This window comes from Melopsittacus undulatus, chromosome 4, assembly GCF_012275295.1.
Source record: "Melopsittacus undulatus isolate bMelUnd1 chromosome 4, bMelUnd1.mat.Z, whole genome shotgun sequence".
In the NCBI taxonomy this organism is placed as follows: Eukaryota; Metazoa; Chordata; class Aves; order Psittaciformes; family Psittaculidae; genus Melopsittacus; species Melopsittacus undulatus.
In genome coordinates this window covers 94,530,299-94,548,267 of record NC_047530.1, presented here as the reverse complement: position 1 = coordinate 94,548,267, position 17,969 = coordinate 94,530,299, and the positions used below count along the sequence as shown (strand labels likewise).

At 37.3% G+C, this 17,969-nt stretch overlaps 1 protein-coding gene across 2 annotated transcripts in view; it reads right to left on the bottom strand.

Annotated features, from left to right (window-relative positions):
* TBC1D12 (TBC1 domain family member 12) overlaps positions 1-17,969 on the bottom strand; it is a 46,003-nt gene that overhangs the window by 11,639 nt on the left and 16,395 nt on the right. Inside the window, exons 2-5 of one of the 2 annotated variants that reach the window (XM_034062310.1) lie at positions 16,639-16,762; positions 10,235-10,291; positions 2,946-3,061; positions 1,212-1,294 (exon numbers count right to left, since the gene is read on the bottom strand). In XM_034062310.1, coding sequence (XP_033918201.1) covers positions 1,212-1,294; positions 2,946-3,061; positions 10,235-10,291; positions 16,639-16,762 — 380 coding nt within the window. The remainder of the gene's footprint in view (positions 1-1,211; positions 1,295-2,945; positions 3,062-10,234; positions 10,292-16,638; positions 16,763-17,969) is intronic. The other variant, XM_034062311.1, reaches the window with a different exon arrangement.

The following is a 17,969-nucleotide window of genomic DNA, read 5'->3' as shown; positions in this document are numbered from 1 at the left end:
TGTAATTCTACACCCATTTAGAAATTATTCAGATTTTACTAAAATTTCCATCCAGAAGGATTATGTATTTTCTTTTCTGGAAAGAGGACCTAAAGATCCAAGACAAAGCCACAATGCTGAACAAGAAAGAAAAGAGTGTTCTGCCTTCTGTTAAAAAGAAGCATTTATAGATCCGCTTATTAAAATGGTTAAAAGGAGAACAGAGCAGTGTTATCTTAATATCACTAAGAACCACTGTGAAATTGCAAGACATTTTCTGTTTATGCATGCGTTAGAAACATCAATGGCATAAACACACCATCCTTGGTAAATTGACATGGCTGATCAGCTTCATTAAGTTTTTACTGAAGCTTTGTGTGTGTAGCAATAGTTAATTTAAGGAATACTAGGGCACATATACTAAAATGTTACACATGTCTGACCCTCCAAAGATGCAGTTAGAGAACACGGACCACAGACCACAACTTACAAGATGCATACCAAAAGAGAAGAGTGAAAAAAATTGTCAAATGCTTTGGATTTCTTATTACATCTTTCAGAGTAAGCTGCCACAGATCCATAGAGGATCAATCAGTTCAGAAGCTTATAACTCTGACAACAGCCCAAGTAAAACATTCAACACAGATTCCTGAAATAGCTTATTCCCTGAATACAAAGCACAAGACTACAGAAGTCCTTTCAACAACTGTTCATAGACTGACACAGTACCAGATGCTACAGATCTGTTTTTTAAATTAAACATATCTAATGGGACTAGGCAGGTTCACACAGCTACAGCTGGTTGGAAAAAAAAAAATCCCAACGAAGTTTTCATCTGTCTTCACACTGAAATCAATGTCAAATTCCTGAAAAGAACACCAGATCTTTAAGCCCTCAGCTTTATTATACTTTGGCTCTCAGTGGCAACTGTAGCAACACAGATTGGGAAAAAAAAAAAAAAAAAAAAGAGTCCAAGTAACCAGAAAGTTTCTAGCTGATCACTACCTACTACACAGGTAGTTTAAAAAAAATCATTAAGTTACTATGGTGGACTAAGAAAACAAACTGATAATTGAGTTCTGATATAAACTGTGTGCACGTATGTACCAGACAATAACCTAGATATTAAACAAGGTTGTTCTCTACTGCACCTACCAGCCTGAGAGCCAGAAATTGCTCTGGTTTTGCTGCACAGTTAAAAGAATTATACCGGTTATTGGCAGCTAACATACCTCGTTTCTTCGCCTCTGCCACCATCTCATCATACTCTTGTCGGTGACGTAAAGCCTCCTCCACAGACTTGGCAGGAAGATTTCTGAAAACAAGGTGTTCATGAATTCAACAAACACAAATGACATTCTGAACCATTTCAAAACAGGTTTTAATTTGGCCTCTCTCTGAGCCTTGGAGCTGTCACACTACAAGTGCTTCAGTGACAGCAGTAAAGAAGTACTAGATGTTTACTGCTTCTGTTTATTAGTTCTCATACAGCTTCCCTCAAAGCAGGATTCTTATATTTGTTGAAAATCTGGAGAGATGCCCAAATGAGGTTTGCAAGAAGTGACATAAGGAAAATACTAATATTCCATAGTTAGTTATTCCAGCGCATTTCTGTACATGAATACTTTAATCATTAAATGTAACTGTATATCAATACTCCATTTGTTCAGATGAAATCTATGACATTTTCAATGAAAGGTAAACGTTTTTATTCATTATAGGTAGTCTTTTGAAATTCCCACAAAAGAAGATACCAACAGAAGAAAGGACAGATCCACATTTATATCAGAGCTAAAGCTAACGAAGCTTGCTGCAGTGCTGCAAGCTCACCATCTTAAAATGTGTTTGTTTTTTGGCTGCACAGCAATCCCCTAATTGCCAAACACACACTTCCTTTTGACCAAGCAGTTATTCCAAAACAAATCAGAACATAGTGTTTAGTCTCAGTCTCTTACCCAATCTCTAGCCTACTTTGGTTCAAAATAAACAGAAGACAGTTTTGTGATTTTAGTATCAAAAAAAACCCTAAACAATCAAACAAAAAAAAAAAAACCCCAAACCCAGAAAAGATCCCTTTAGTAGTATTTCCAGTGACAGCAAAAACAGAATATATCTTTAAGGATGAGACTGTGGCAACACATTACACATTTGGGATGACACTCCAATTGAAATCAAGTGGAAGTGTCACTTGTAAAAACATACTTATGTTAGTTTGTGAATTGTGATATTTTGAAAGTACAGAAAAGCATCAGCAGTTACTGCACATCTCACACTATCAAAAGAAATAATGCATTTCAAAAAAAATAATCATAGCAATGAGCTTATATACCACTAGAGAGAATACTGAAGGAAACACTACACATTCTATTTTCCATTTCCTAATTGGAACTAATCAGAGCAAACATTTAACAGTGCCATTACAAGCTTTCTCATGGTGCAATTTGGAAGGTTTTTCTTAGGATTCAAAGGAAATTCTTCCTACTCCTGCTGTTAAGTGCCTAATTCTTTCGCTTTTTTTTCCTTTATAAAAAACTCCTCTGGTAAGCCAAGCTCAGGTCTCCTGAAGTGAGAACTGCCACTGTTAAGTCTTCCTGACTGGTCTAGGAGATTAAGTTTCCAGAATGGGGAAAAGAGAAGGGAAGTGCACACTGAAATGGCAGGGAAGAAATCCATGAAAACTCTTCAGGAATTTTCCTGATTAAGGATGCCTACTACACTGCCACAGGCAGCTGTGATATACAGTAGGCAACAGACTGGTGGCCCCAGGCTCTATTCTTAAGTCACAGCAAGAAAGAATTCCTCGTGTAGGCTGTAATGTACTTAAAGGTTCTTCTGAAGGTATTAGGCTATTAGTTGAAATGGACTAATCCAGTGATACTTTCAAGTAAGACTAGTGAAGTTTAGCTCATCAGAAGTATATCTAATGAATTCAGTCATCATCAGCTCCACAGCAGGATCATACTTACGCTGGTCGATCCTCCAGAATCAAAGCAGTAGTTGAAAGTGGTTCAAATTCAATATTTTTACGTCTTGCTGATGGGGGTGGAGGTTTATACATTCTTCCTGTCCGTGCTTCATATTCCTAAACAATATTTTTGATAAAAATTACATACCAACTTTCAGCCACACTTCTAATTAGTAAGCATATTACTTAACACTTATTTAATAATGTTACAATATTAAATAATTTAAGACACAAGGAGCTAAAATTACAAGTTGAAACTGCTTATAGCAAAATAGTGTAGCTTTGCAGGACTGCTGTGATGAATGAGAAAGCACTTTCTTATACCAGCTTAATCTTTGATCTATTCTAGTTCAGTATGACTACTGAGCATCCGAGGATCAGTTAATTTTAAAATTTCCATAATCATGCCTAGCTAGCTAGTGCACAAGTCTACTGAAGAAATACATGAAGCTGACAACAGAAAAGCAAGCCACAAAACACCAGAACACCCAAAATCAAAACAACCCACACCAAACCAAGACACAAAAACCCCCAACAAAAACCCCACACCACCACTACAAACCACTAACCAAGAATGTTTGCCTCTTCCCCTTTCTTTCATTGTGATTCTAACCACCCTTAAGATCTGGAAGCCCTCAGGTTTCTGAAGCCTTTAGGAAAACCATCAAACCTACACTATCTAAAACTATCTCCACTATAGTCAGTGAAAATACAACAATATCATTACAAGTCTTTTTCACATAATTTCTTTCTCAGAGGTTAACACATGCAATCTACTTAGAAATATTTAACAGCCCTTAATACTCATTCTAAAGACAAAAGAATCACATTCCTTTTTCCATGAAAGCGGGTCAACAAACAGAAATGAGACAGTTTTTAGGAAAGAAGCTAGACAGAGCCAGATGAAAGCGTCAAATCTCACGTTCCTTTTTTTTTTTTACCATCTGTAAATAAAAATTTCCTGCCAAATTACTTGGAAACCCATTCTTACAAGCCAGCAAATCTTAAAAGGTTATTTGTGAGAAGATTTCCAACTTATCCCTAAACCAAATTAGCTCATGGGTTCATACTCTCCTTAGGCATGAAGGCTAAATAAGAGTTTCTCTGCAAGTCTACTAAGACCTGAAAAATCTTTTTATGACAACAAAATTAAGGTACTTTACTAATGTATTTTCACAGATCACACAGCTGTATTCTTAAGCACAGCCAAGTGAGCTCTAACTTGCATAAGTGTTTTTTTATCTAAAGACAGTTTGCTCGTCTACATCTGTTGCTTTAATAATTCTGTAAGTAAATTCAACCTCAGAGTAACCAAAATATCTGATGTCTAAGTCACCAAAAATTAAAAAAAAAAAAAAAAACAAACCAAACAAACCCCCCTCCCCACCAACCAGTTATTAATTAGGCCATGCATCTTTCTAATGAAACATAAGTCTTCTCCAGAAATAGTTTCCAAATGAACCTCACACCTAATAAACAGCTTCTTGTACACATTAGTTCTTTTAGGGAGAAACAGAGGGCTTTGCATATTCAGTGATTCTTGACAGCATTATAGAAACAGAGCTGACAAATTTAAAGCTTTTACATAGATTAAAAGCCCATAAAGGTAAATGGGAACACAGCTACAGGTTGGGCAGAGTACTGATTCAAAGCAGACCTGCAGAAAAGGACTTGGGGGTGTTGGTTGATGAGTAAAAGAACACGAGCCAGCAGTGTCTGCTCACAGCCCAGAAAGCCAACCGTATCCTGGGCTGCATCAAAAGGAGCGTGACCAGCAGGTCAAAGGAGGTGATCCTGCCCCTCTACTCTGCTCTCCTGAGACCTCACTCGGAGTATTGTGTGCAGTTCTGGTGTCCTCAACATAAAAAGGACATGGAACTGTTGGAACAAGTCCAGAGGAGGCCACGAGGACGATCAGGGGACTGGAGCACCTCCCGTATGAAGACAGGCTGAGAAAGTTGGGGCTGTTCAGCCTGGAGAAGAGAAGGCTGCGTGGAGACCTCATAGCAGCCTTCCAGTATCTGAAGGGAGCCTACAGGGATGCTGGGGAGGGACTCTTCATTAGGGACTGTAGTGATAGAACAAGGGGTAATGGGTTAAAACTTAAACAGGGGAAGTTTAGACTGGATATAAGGAGGAAGTTCTTTACTGTGAGGGTGGTGAGGCACTGGAATGGGTTGCCCAGGGAGGTTGTGAATGCTCCATCCCTGGCAGTATTTAAGGCCGGTTTGGACACAGCCTTGGGTAACACGGTTTAGTATGAGGTGTCCCTGCCAACAGCAGGGGGGTTGGAACTGGTTCATCTTAAGGTCCTTTCCAACCCTAACTATTCTATGACAATGCAGCCTGAGACTTCTAGAGAAGTTACAAAGTGTTTGCCCAGCACTAAGGTGGCTTAAAGCTTTTTGATCAACAGCCTCCTTACTCTATCTGTTTTAATGATCTCTAACAAAATTTCTGTTCTTCCACATTGGGCATAATACATTGAATGATCTGAAAAATATAACCTCAATGGTGTCATGTTAATCACATCTCAAGAGGGTTATTACAGAATCATTGAGATTGGAAGCGACCTCTGGAGATCATCTAGTCCAGCCTCCCTGCTCAAAACAAGGTCAACTACAGCAAATCGCACAGGGCCTTGTTCAGCCAGTTTTTTTAGTATAACCAATGATGGAGACTCCACTCTGGTATTCCCAAGTAGTTTCCCATCCACACTCTAATCAAGCCCAGCCTGTTAGCTTCAGAGATCATAGGAGATCAGGTATGTTCACAGCATCTAGACCATATGCATTATATGCTACTAATACCTTTCAGACCCTGAGGAGTTATTTGGACTTCTTGCCCCTTTCTGTTTTCTAGTATGTGGGAGAGAGAACAACAGTTCAACTGATGAGAAAAGGGGACTGCATTGCCACAAAACAAGGCAAAGAATGGGTTTGGAACATTCTCTGTACCATCTGAAGTGGTTTCCAACCCCCTAACTCTGATGTCTTCAGCTACCTTTCCAGCTATCCACCCTTTTACCACTGTATCATACTGTCCCACAACAGTGTACCAAAATTTTTATTTGGTACATCATTTTATTAGTGCACTGGAAAGACAAATACAAATCTAAAGCAATTAGCCCACAACTTCAACTAGAGGAGAAGCTCTGTTGCTTTTCTATCTTCAAAAACAGTCCACATATGCACCTTAAAAAGGAAAAGAGCCAGCAACTGTTTCCTATATCATTTATACATACATTCACATTAAAAACCTAATTCTTTGTAAACAAAATTACTTACAAGTTACTAGACAACTGTTCTTAAATACAATTTTGCTCTAAATATTTCTGTATCTCTGGCCAAAACCAGTGGTTATACAAATTCCCTAGAACATATTTTTCTCCTGAAGGGTAATCTCATGACAACTACTGATTGGAAAACAATATTCACCCAACATAATTTGGCACATTCAAACAAATATCTCAGAGAACTGGACATACATGATTCGTAGAATTCTGTTGTAGTTAGTATATATCTTCTTAAGTCTAAAAGTTCATTCCACTTAAAACCAGAGGCATTTTAGGCACTTCTGCCATGCTTTATACCTCAGGATACCCCAGCACATCCTTAACTTAGGAATGTATCCTGTGATAGTAACCCTGGAGGTCAACATCCAGGCTCCAGTAGAGTAGCAATGCCATCCCTCATATCCTTGCATAGAAGTTCTGATTAACTTTCATATTTTCTAGTACTTCGTAACAAGAGACACAAAATCAAATTATTTAGTGGTCAGAGATGAGGAAGCTCAAATAGTACCAACCTTTTTCACATTCCTACACACCTGATTCATATGCAAGTTAAATAATAAAAGCACTGCAAGATGGGTATTAGGATGAAGCTACTCTCACCTTTTTATTACAAGCAACACATTTGAACAGTGCTAGTGCTTCTGGCTATTGTACGTGCTAAGAACTGATATACTATTTCAAAACAACAGTGAAAGAAAGAGGTTGGGGCATGGGGAGGAGTGGAAATTAAAAATCTTCAGTGGGGATTTATACATAAGCAGAACTCATTACCCAACTATGTTTCTGAAAGCAAGTAAACTTCATGAACAGCTGGGTTTTGCAAGAAAAGAACACATGAACAGAGAGGGAAAACTCATACTAGAGTCTAGGCAGAGACCAAAATAGCTTCAAGCTCAAACTGTCATAACATTCTCCAAGACATTCCAAAGTACCAGAACTATCCAATGGAAGATGCTTCTTCCTCAAGGAGCCTGTGCTCTAGGAAACTTAGTTGGAGATTAGATCCCAGAACCATCAGACATGCATTGAACCCACTAATTTATGCAACTAAAATACCTTTTTTTTTCCTGCAATATTTCATAGGACTAGATGTAAAGAATTCAATAAGACTTAAACATGCATTTGATACAGAACCTACAATTCTTGGCATGGGATAAAAAGCTTAAGCTGATACAGAATTTAATTTCAAAAGATGTGAGCTAATATTCTTCCATAACAAGGTGAAATACAACTTCAAGTTAAATGTCTTGTCAAATGCTTAACATATAGGGCACATGACAGAGGACAGAACAACTGAGAGCTAAGATTCAAGACTATGAAAAAAAAAATCATTGTGGAAGTGTCACCTGTATGGTTTCTGTAGCTTAGGAAATGTTGTTAAAATATTGCAGCATATCTGGTACTTACTGAAAGATGCAGAACATTTCAGAAGCCCAAAGAAAAACAAATCTCAGCTTTAACAGAAAGTAACCATAGTTATCACCTTATTTAAGTCTGGAACTGCATCCTCTCGTCTACTGCCAATAATTAACCTGTTAACAGGCTAAAAGCATGTTTTTCCTGAAAAACAATGTGACAATATATTTAAGAACACTTCAATATGTGGAGGGACTTGTATTTCCAGTATTTATTCCTGCAGAAATACAGATAAGCCTATTAACCTACAGATGGGTAACAGGTAAATGAGGCTGGGAAAAAAATCTTTTGCTTATAACCTGCCCTTGTGCTTGAGAAGATAAAAACAACATTGCTTGGTGTATCTTTAACTATACAAAACTAAAGTTTCTTTTCTTTTCCTTCCTCAGAACCACCATATAGGACAGCTAGACCACTGAGAGCTATTTTAGGTATCTCTAAACAGTACTGGATTGCACTGTGGAACATATCTGTAATTGCCCATAGCTGCTTCTTCCAGCATCTTAGAAAACTACCTTACAGAAAGGAAAACCAGCTGCATTGCAGCATTCCAAAAGCATTAGATATGACCTTAAGTAGGGTATGCTCGCAGGGATAAAGTACTTAACTAAGTGTGCACATAATGACTGCGTTTTAGAAGACAAGCTTGCATCTACAATGCCTGAACTATAGAGCTTTAAAGGACTAAATATTGACCATGAAATTTAATATGCATCTTACTGGGATAAATTTTGAGGATACAACAACAAAAGCTGAACTGGAAATGACTGATAAAAGCCTTGGATTACAAGGACTTTGAAAGTTATCACAGTCCTGAAAGTACCAGTTATATAGATTAAGCACTACATATCCAATCATGTTTTAGGTATGCTAGAGGAGAAAGTGATAATGAAACTTAATTCATGTTGCCTATCTTAAGGATTGCCTGTAATGTAAAGTAGACATCAAGGCATACTAATACTCCAATTAAACAAAACATGCACCCTACATATGACAATTTCTTTCAACATCCTTTACTCCCCTAAAACTCCAAGCCTCGTACTGAAACAGGATTTATTCAATCAGTCATTACTTCTTTTGAGCAAACAATGGGGATTGCCATATGTTCTACAAGTGGTTTCAAGCCTCTCTCCCCTTCACACACACATTCAACTGTGGAGCAGGTAGGCCTCTAAAAACATCTACATGATTCCTTCCACAGTGCTGTACAGTTAAGTAGAAATATCATCAGAAAGATTATTTCCCTTCATTTCAAGCAGGGTTGATCATCCACAAATGGAAGCATTAACAGCATTAACGCTTAGGAGGGCACCCATCTACATCACCCTAATAAAGCTAATACAAAATTTATGTAAGAATCTCTAATAACATATAAGGATTCCCTCTTATGCCATTGTGTGTGTCCCAGGTTAAATGTTAAAATTGCTGAGCTAGCGCTGGCTACAAAGTAATTATAAAAAAAGAAGTGCTTACAACAAGAGTAGATGTCACTGAAAAACTCCGAGTCATAAACTAGGTATTTTCGCAGAACTAAATGCCAGATGCTATCAGGACAGACAGAACAGTACATTCTCCTGCAACCTGCAGGTGACACAGGAAGAACTTATACTGAAGGAGGGAAAAATACTAATATTCACACAGTGCAAGAGAACAGCCAGACACTGATGAGTTTTTCTAGGTCAGCCTTCCAAAGTAATGCCATCCGTCTTCAACTGTTTATTTTTTCCTTAACTGGATATTTAACAAATTGCATCAAGTTCCACCTTTTGCTCTTTACAAAGAGCATAAAGCCACAGGCTTTTGGCACTATAAAGAAAAGCTGAGAGTGGACAGACCATGTAAGACGAACCATAGGTATCAAATATCAACTAGCAGTTACATTACTGCTCTGTTTCACAAAGCCAGAGTTAAGGGATCCACAGAACTAAAAAGCCAAGGTGTACCATTCCAGTTTAAGACAGAGTCTGTGATTACATTAAAAGTTTTCAAAGTAACAGATGTCCATTAGACTAATTTCAGAAGGATACCAGTCACAGCAAACCAAAGACATAACATATAACAAATGTTTCAAAAGCTACACTTTTCCAGGTTTCCAGTTTCATATTAGAAATAGTGATTAAAAGCATCTGGAGTTCCGATGTGCCACTGTGTGTTCTGTGTTAATAGCTTGTATGACTCAGTGACAGGGGGAAAAAAAAAAGAGATACCAGTTTTTAAAGCTAACACAAGGTGTTCAAAAGTATTACAAATTAGGCCTTTTAACAACTTTTATCATTAAGCAAGGAGGCACAGCAAACATAAGTAAATTACTATCAAGCTCTAGCATTAGCTATTTCCTGCTATTCAAGAACATGCAATATAAACAGTAATACTCTAACACTTTCAGCTGTTAGTGAGATTCATGTGTGAAGTTTGTTTGCTTATTTTACTAATGATATCTAATGAGTTGATGGTTAGTTCCATAAAATATTCATGCTACTGTGAAAATGTGATGTTTGTTCTATTTTAATGAGTGCTACACAGTCCCATGCATGGCATCGCATACAACTAAAAGAAAATATATATATTAAATTTCATACCCCTGTGTTTAATAGACTGAGAGCAGATATTGACGCAAGACTGCCAGTACTGTCATCCTAATGAGAAAAACAGAAGCAAAGCCTTAGTGAATAAATTAAAAAGACCATTACAATATAGCAACATGCAAGCCAAAATTTAAATTCACACATATTTATGTTCTATGTTGGAAGAAAGATAGATGTGTCTGTTCAATGTTCTTCAGCCCTCAAAATATATGAAAACACATACAAAGACTTCCCACTTGTGCAAAATGTGTATAGACATCTATTGGACTGGTTTTTCTGTTTTAATTTAAATTTATATTTTCTACAATCAGCATCTTTGCCTGAAGGGCAATCTTTTTCTGTGGCAGTTCTCAGGTGCACAACAAAAGGCATGATACACTGTTGCTCACTAGTTCCAATCACCCATAAAAGTTATACTTATTTAAACATTAGCCTTATAAGATAGCTGTTAAAAGGAATTATATCATCTACAAGATGACACGAGAGAGAAACCATTTGCTCTGAAAACAAATCTTGAAACCCTTGCTTTCCTTCAGCTCATCTTAGGTCTTAACCTATAAGCCAGTTAGCTCACAACCCCTCAAGCTCACCAGCACAAGCCTGCTTAACCTCAAAAGCTCACTTAAGAGAAAAAACAAAAACCAAAAAACAATGCACAATTATTTTCACCTGTGCCAGCCTTTGCTAATGAAATCCAAAGGCCCAATAGAGAGGAAAGAATCCCATCAAAAAGATGACACAGAAGACCAAGAAAAAAAATTGTCCCATCAAATCAAAGATGTTCCACCATTTTTATTACATCAATTTGTTTCTTTGTTTCCCCAAAACCCAGGAACTTCCAAGGACAGAAATGAAATTACGTACAATGCTTATGCTTTCTTTCTCAAGCTCTAGGAAGTGAAAGTTCACTTCAATACTGCTTGTACTGGACCTCAAAGACTTTAAAAAAAAAAACAAAACAACAAAAAAACAGCAAGCAGAAGAATTCACATCAGCAGTCAACACCTCCGCAGTGTTTTCAAAACATGAATGCCATCCATGCTCACCGTAGAGTACTCCCTTGAAGATGCATTTGTGCCACCAGCACAGCACAGCAGAGCCATCATGAAAAGTTCTCCTTGAGAGGTTTCCTTTGGTAAAAATTTGGCAAAACTTGGTAAGTTTTGACAAGTTCACCAAGCTGAGTAAGCACTATATTACTTGGAGCTGAAGTTTATTTTCTATCCTTTGTGCAAACAAAAGGAGGCATTTGTCTCACTGAGGTCCAACCTGCTTCATTACCATTTTACTGACAAGATAATCCTGCAAAAGCCTAAAACACTGGGGAATACCTTTGGTTTATCTTTAGAATAGCAGTTTACTGACTACATGGGTGACTCTGGAGAGATAAGGGACACTTCTTGAAAATCTGACTGCTACACTGCCTACAAAGGAAATCCACCACAGGCATCTCACTGCTGCTAGTATAGAAATTGTTATTCAGGTGTTACACTGTTTCTTGCAAGACCCAACACCCCGACTTATTGTCCTGGTTTCAAGGCAGTTTTTCACCAACCATTGTTAACCAATGTTACCATTTCTACCCTGTACCTGCTATATGAGCAGAAGTCTTGCTTTTTTGTTTTCTCTGGCAGGAGTGCAAGATGAGCCAGCCTATCTAGATAACAATCTACTTAAGAACCAATCCTATGAAAAAGCATCTAGCACTGTATTTACCTACTTCATGCCAATATTTGGTCCTTAGATTTGTTGACAAACATGCCATATACACTTTTAAGCATCAAGAGCTTCCTCCACTGTTAAAACAACTTGGAGGAAAACTGGAGGAAAGAGTTAATATTGCAAGTTACAAGGTCTCAGTCACATGAAAACCGATTCAAAATACATCCATTCCTCTGAAGAGAAAACTCCAATAAGTTGTCCCTGCGAGACCATGGGAGTTCCGCTGATTCAGTGAATGCAATTTCTCCATTAGAACTCAGACTGGAGACAACGACATTGGAAAAATATGCAAGCGAAATCATTGAGGTTTTCAGCCCTCAAGTACTTTTTTTTTTCCCAAACATTCAGAGAGATTCAAAAATACTTTTAGAGGTTATAGGATGGTGACCCAGTCATCAAAATCAGCATCAGGATTTAACAGACTGTCTAAAATTAATACCTTACATTTTGTATGCAACACGACAGCTTTTGAAAGACTCATCACTTCTGAATAAGGAATAATTTGTAAATCACTGCAAGCTCTTCATGGTGCGTCAGATTTAAATGGAAAATAAGCTCCGCCCCTCCCCCCAATTTAAGTCTGCCATTGACAGTACTTTGCTAAAATAGCTGATAAAGTTAATTTAGTGTATGTTTTACTTCTTTTTACCTTGCCATGTGCATTTTCATATTTTGAGTTTAATTCTGGCATATTAGGAAAAAAACCCAACACTGCACTGCTTTAAACAGATTAATATATATTCAAGATTGCTTTAATAAAATCAAGAGCTAATCTTAATGAGTTGATTTTTGGAATCATTTTAATTATAGATTAAAAGCTATTTTCTCTTAGCTATAAGCATAAAAAATGAAATTGAGCTTGCATTTTTTAAAAGAACTTGGACTTCAGTCAATACACACCAAAATCAACCTATAAGTCAGCTTATCTTTTAAATGCTTCTGTATTAAAATGTTTCAGCAGTCTAATTTAAAGCAGATTTCTGTACAGATTGGAAAGAATTTACTAGAATGATCATTAATGACCACATACTTCTTATAATAGCCAGTTTTATCAGCTGCAGTTCATGAAGAAAGGCACACTTCCTAAAACCATCGAATGCATTTGACATTTGCAGTCCTAAGGAGTTGCTAAGTTCCCTTTTTATAAAACAGTGAAGGAAGGAAGCCCAGAGGAGGGAGATGTCCAGCAAAAGAGTTGGCCTCAATCACATCCTGCTTGGGCAGCTCTAAATCCAAGGAGAGCCAAGCGTGCCAGCAGCTGCGAGCAGGGAGATGCAGCTGCCAAGAACTTTCAACCTCTGACCCAGTTTACACTAGAGCATCTCACCAAAAGCATGCTGATGGCAGCACAGCTGCAAGGGACACTGCCATCTCCCCAAACAGGCAAGCCCTGCAGGTGGCTTTTTGACAAAAACATTTATCATCTTCCACATATGCTAAGAAACTTGCAAAGGAATTATTTACAGTAATATTCATTAGACAGTCTCTGAAGGCAGAGCTGGCTAGCATCATTGTCTGAAGAATGTCTGAAACAGTATCCCAAATTCAGTTTCCAGATTTTCTTGGAAGTTACTCAAGATATTAGAATCACCACCTGACTTCTCTGGAGAGGCATATATATATTTCCAGTTGACAGTGATTAAGAGCCATGAGCATTCATTTAAATGTAATTACCAATTTACTAAATCATCCTTACCAAAATGAAGATAACAAAGGAGGCCTCCACTGGCCAGGGTACAACAGGGCATGTGAGCTCTACCAGCCTTTTGACTATAAATCTACAGTGATGTAATTTTTTTCTTGTTTTACTAATAGGAAAGTCCTATTAAGAAACATTGCTATAAACCTTTGATATAACCATTACCCGTACCCAAAAGACTTCCTTCTCCTATTTATTATGAAGTTTTTCCTGTCAGAAGTTAATTTTTCCTCAAAAAGGGCTTCTCAAGACCTCATCCTTCATCTTAAGGATGCTGACTCATTACTGAGTTTCCTTAATCAAGTGGTTATTTGCACCCTCCCAAGGCTGGCTATTGGCATCAGTAAAGTCACAGAAATGTGTTTAACTATGGAGAATGCCATAACTGTTCAGGAACAGTAAGATTTGTTGCTAACAATAATGTACCATAAACCCCCTTGCAGGCAGCTTGCCTACAGCTTAAGCCTATTCTACTTGCATCATCTTACACCTAGAAGCTCATTTTACAAAAGCTGGTAAACAGTGAGCAGCCACTGTTCTGACCATAGATACCAAAACCAGTTGTGGGAATATACAGCATTTATGTTTCAGATCACAAACTGTGACTTCAATTTGATCCTTTGACTTCAACTTAAAAAGTCGAAGTGGCATTTTAGAGACATTCCATGTAGGATATTAAGTCGTTTGCTAGGCTCACAGAATTACTTTAAGAAGTTAACAGAAATATGATTAAAGGCCTCATAACTGCATTCTTGCCTATATTCTTTATATTTATTCTTCTGCAGAGTGAGGAATTTATTCTAGAGACTTCAGTCAGCCATTCAGAAAGTGAAGACAATATTTTCCACTGATCTTCAATAACCATATGTGCCTGTATTCATTCTAACCCACTGCCAGTTTAGCAAATTTGAACATTCTTGAAAAACGTTTGATTTTCTTTAAAGGCATGTGTACAAGGAGCTACACTGTCATTTTTAACCACACATGCAAGATTTTGACATATGTTAGGTATAGAGACATTACTGTCACCTCTCAACTTAAGAATCAAATTGTCTCAGGTATTGTAGATCTATCTCTGTGTTAACATTAATCTGGATCCCCTCTGATAACTGTGCTATCTTAGCTCATGATACTTTATCTAAAGACCATGAATACTTTAGATAAAATTTAAAACTAAAAATATTAGCTACTACTGACACATTACTCAAGATTATATAAATCCAATAATCTGGCAACCATTATAACACAAACCACATGACTAGCGGCTAGGATCAACTCAATCACGTTTAAAGACAATACACTATTTTATTGTATTTGCTTCTTGGACACTTTGGAGAAGTTAAAAAAAAAAAAGGTTAACACTACATTTTAAAATAAAAACTGACACTGAGGGCCAACAGGGTAAGAAATTAAGACTATTTCTGCAGATTACTTGGTCTCCAGAACAAGCATCTTCATTACTAGAAAATGGGAAGCAGATGACTGTAAGAGTGGTGAGGCACTGGAATGGGTTGCCCAGAGAAGTTGTGAGTGCTCCATCCCTTGTGGTGTTCAAGGCCAGGTTGGACAGAGACTTGGGTGACATGGTTTAGTGTGAGGTGTCCCTGCCCACAGCAGGGGGGTTGGAACTAGATGATCTCAAGGTCCTTTCCAACCCCAACTATTCTGTGATTCTATGACTGGTAGCGTTGTGCATACTCTCCTTTTCTCGGGATGAAAGAGACACCTGGATTTTTACTACAGTATTTTCTTAGCACAAGGCCAACAGCATTCATATGCAAGTAAACTAAGACGACTTGCCCTCTCCCACCCAAAAATGGAAACCATTTAAATAAGGAAAATTGTATTTGAAAATGTTGAAAATACATTCCATTTACTTCACCATAAATCATAGAACAGTTTAGGTTAGAAGGGACCTTTAAAGGTCATCTAGTCCAGCCCCCAAGATTGCAGTTTCTGTAATTTCATCATTCCCTACATTTTGGTGTGTGACAAGTCCCATTACACTGAAGTCCTTCAAAAAGAACCCTCCTTTTTCACTTCAGTTGCTCCCAAAAGGCCCTCTTTACTAAGAAGCTCTTTCTAGAAGATGGTTGAACACTGCTTCATTCACAGCCATTTGCACTTGTCAAATACATCAGCTTACAGAGAATGTTAAGAAAGGAGACAGAGAAAGCAGCTCTCAAGAGATTCAAGTTACTGATTTAACCAACACAAGGGATATTCACATCTCTTATATCAACAAATCTTTCAACTTAAGAGCTGCATGTTAACGTTACATTAATGATATATTACCAATTCCTCATCTTTAAAGTCTATGGTGTTTCATTATTATTTTACCAAATTAAAGACAGGCTCCCCAGGAATGCATACATTAAGTCCAACTGCGTATTTGAGGAAGGAAATCAGAATTACCTTTCTGTAGTACCCCAGTAACTCCAAAACAAGTTCAACTTACATTACTATTTTGAAACAAAAACATCTTGAGTAAGATTGAAAGTCTAAATGAAACAAGATTACATGTTTCAGAATTCTAAGCAATTTGCTGCTCCAGTTACCCAGTCACTAAGTCACCCGGACAGAAAGTCTTCTGGGCAAGAAGGACTACGCAAAGATGAATTAGATTTAAAAAATAGTATTTCACAATCACTTTACTATTAAAAAAAATAATAAAATAAAGCAGCATATCACATTAAATAGGGCAGTTTTTACAGGAAATTAATACAAGTTCCAATTTTTTTCTTGAACAGCTTAAACACTTTTTGAACACACATCACCTTTTTATAAGAAGTGCACTGAAGAATGTACTAGAAAATTATAAAACTCAAGCTCAGTAACTACTATTCTTTACACAAATACTTCCCAGAGCACTCTACAGTTGTATAGTAACAACACGAAGATAAACAGCAGAGAACTGCAATACCTATGCATTAATTTTTACAAGTTTTGTACCTAGAGTTGTGTGATGTTTACTCACCTGCTGAATAATTTTGGAATCTTTTGGAAGGTTTTCCCTGGGTGGCACTTTTCCAAACAACTTCCAACCAGGAGCACTTTGGGCAGCAGGTTTGAGTTCCTTTGTCCTTTTAGTGAAAAAATTTCTGAAAAGAGAAGAGAGTTTTCTTTTTGTTATAAACATATAAACAAATTATATTTGTACCCACATACATTTCTTTAAACCAAGACCACCACTGCAGAGATGTCTCAGCAAATACATAGTGTGCTACCTCATCTTTCTCTTATACTTTTAAGATTATTAACTTGAAGTGGAGGAACTTTTTAAAGGTGCTTTGATGCTAATATTTACACTTAACACTCAATTTTACCTCTGCATTATAAGGTACTTTATGCAATATCCAAGCTCTTTCAGTAATACCAGATATTTTCTTACATGTAAGTTAGCAGCATGCAACAGCTCTCAGGCTTTTGTCTGTGGTTTGTTTTAGTGCATCTTACAGAGCTATTCGGAGACTGAAAAGAAAATAGCTGGAAATCACTGCGCAAATTATATATATATAAAAAATAGTGAACTACTGCTTCTGCTAACATTTTCTGCAACCTTCAACTTCCATAAGCATGGACTAGAAAACCAGGGCACACGCACACAGCTTCAGTTTAGTAGATGACCTTTTCCACTGCCTAAAGCAATTACACTCAAACAGCCAGATGATCGTACTGCTCCGTTACTTCTTAGAAAGCCAACAATCATAAGATCATATTAGAAACCATTTGGCTAGATATACAGCTGTACTATTTGACTCCAACTACAAGCTCCCACAGAGCATGCTATGTATGACAGCTTTGAAAATGAAAGCAGCACACTTATTCTAAATATTGAAATTTACTTTCCAGAAAGTTAGTAACAGGATTAAAGCTTCAGTAGTCTGTAAGGTTATTTCTCAAGATGCTTACAAGCTGACCTCTGAGCAAACAGAATATGGAGCATTTTCATCTGAAGATATTTTTGTGCAGTGCTAACTAGCAAACCTTGCATGTTCACACTCCTCCTCTGAAAGAGAGATCCCCAGGTTTACTCTTCACTTAAACCATTTGCTTTATTTTAAAATACATTTTCTTCTCAAAATGAACGCAGTAATGTTTGTGCACAAGAAAAGTGCCTCTTGTCTTTGCCCAGATGAAATAGCATGCTTCAACAACCACAATGGATCTGTAAAGTACAAAGTTGCTCTTAAATTCCAGTGTTGTCAGGGTTTCTAGCCAGGCAGCACAGTTTTACAATTATAAACTGTTAGTGTTTGTCAGACACTGTATAGCTTTCAAATACAAACTATCTTTTCAGTTCCCAGA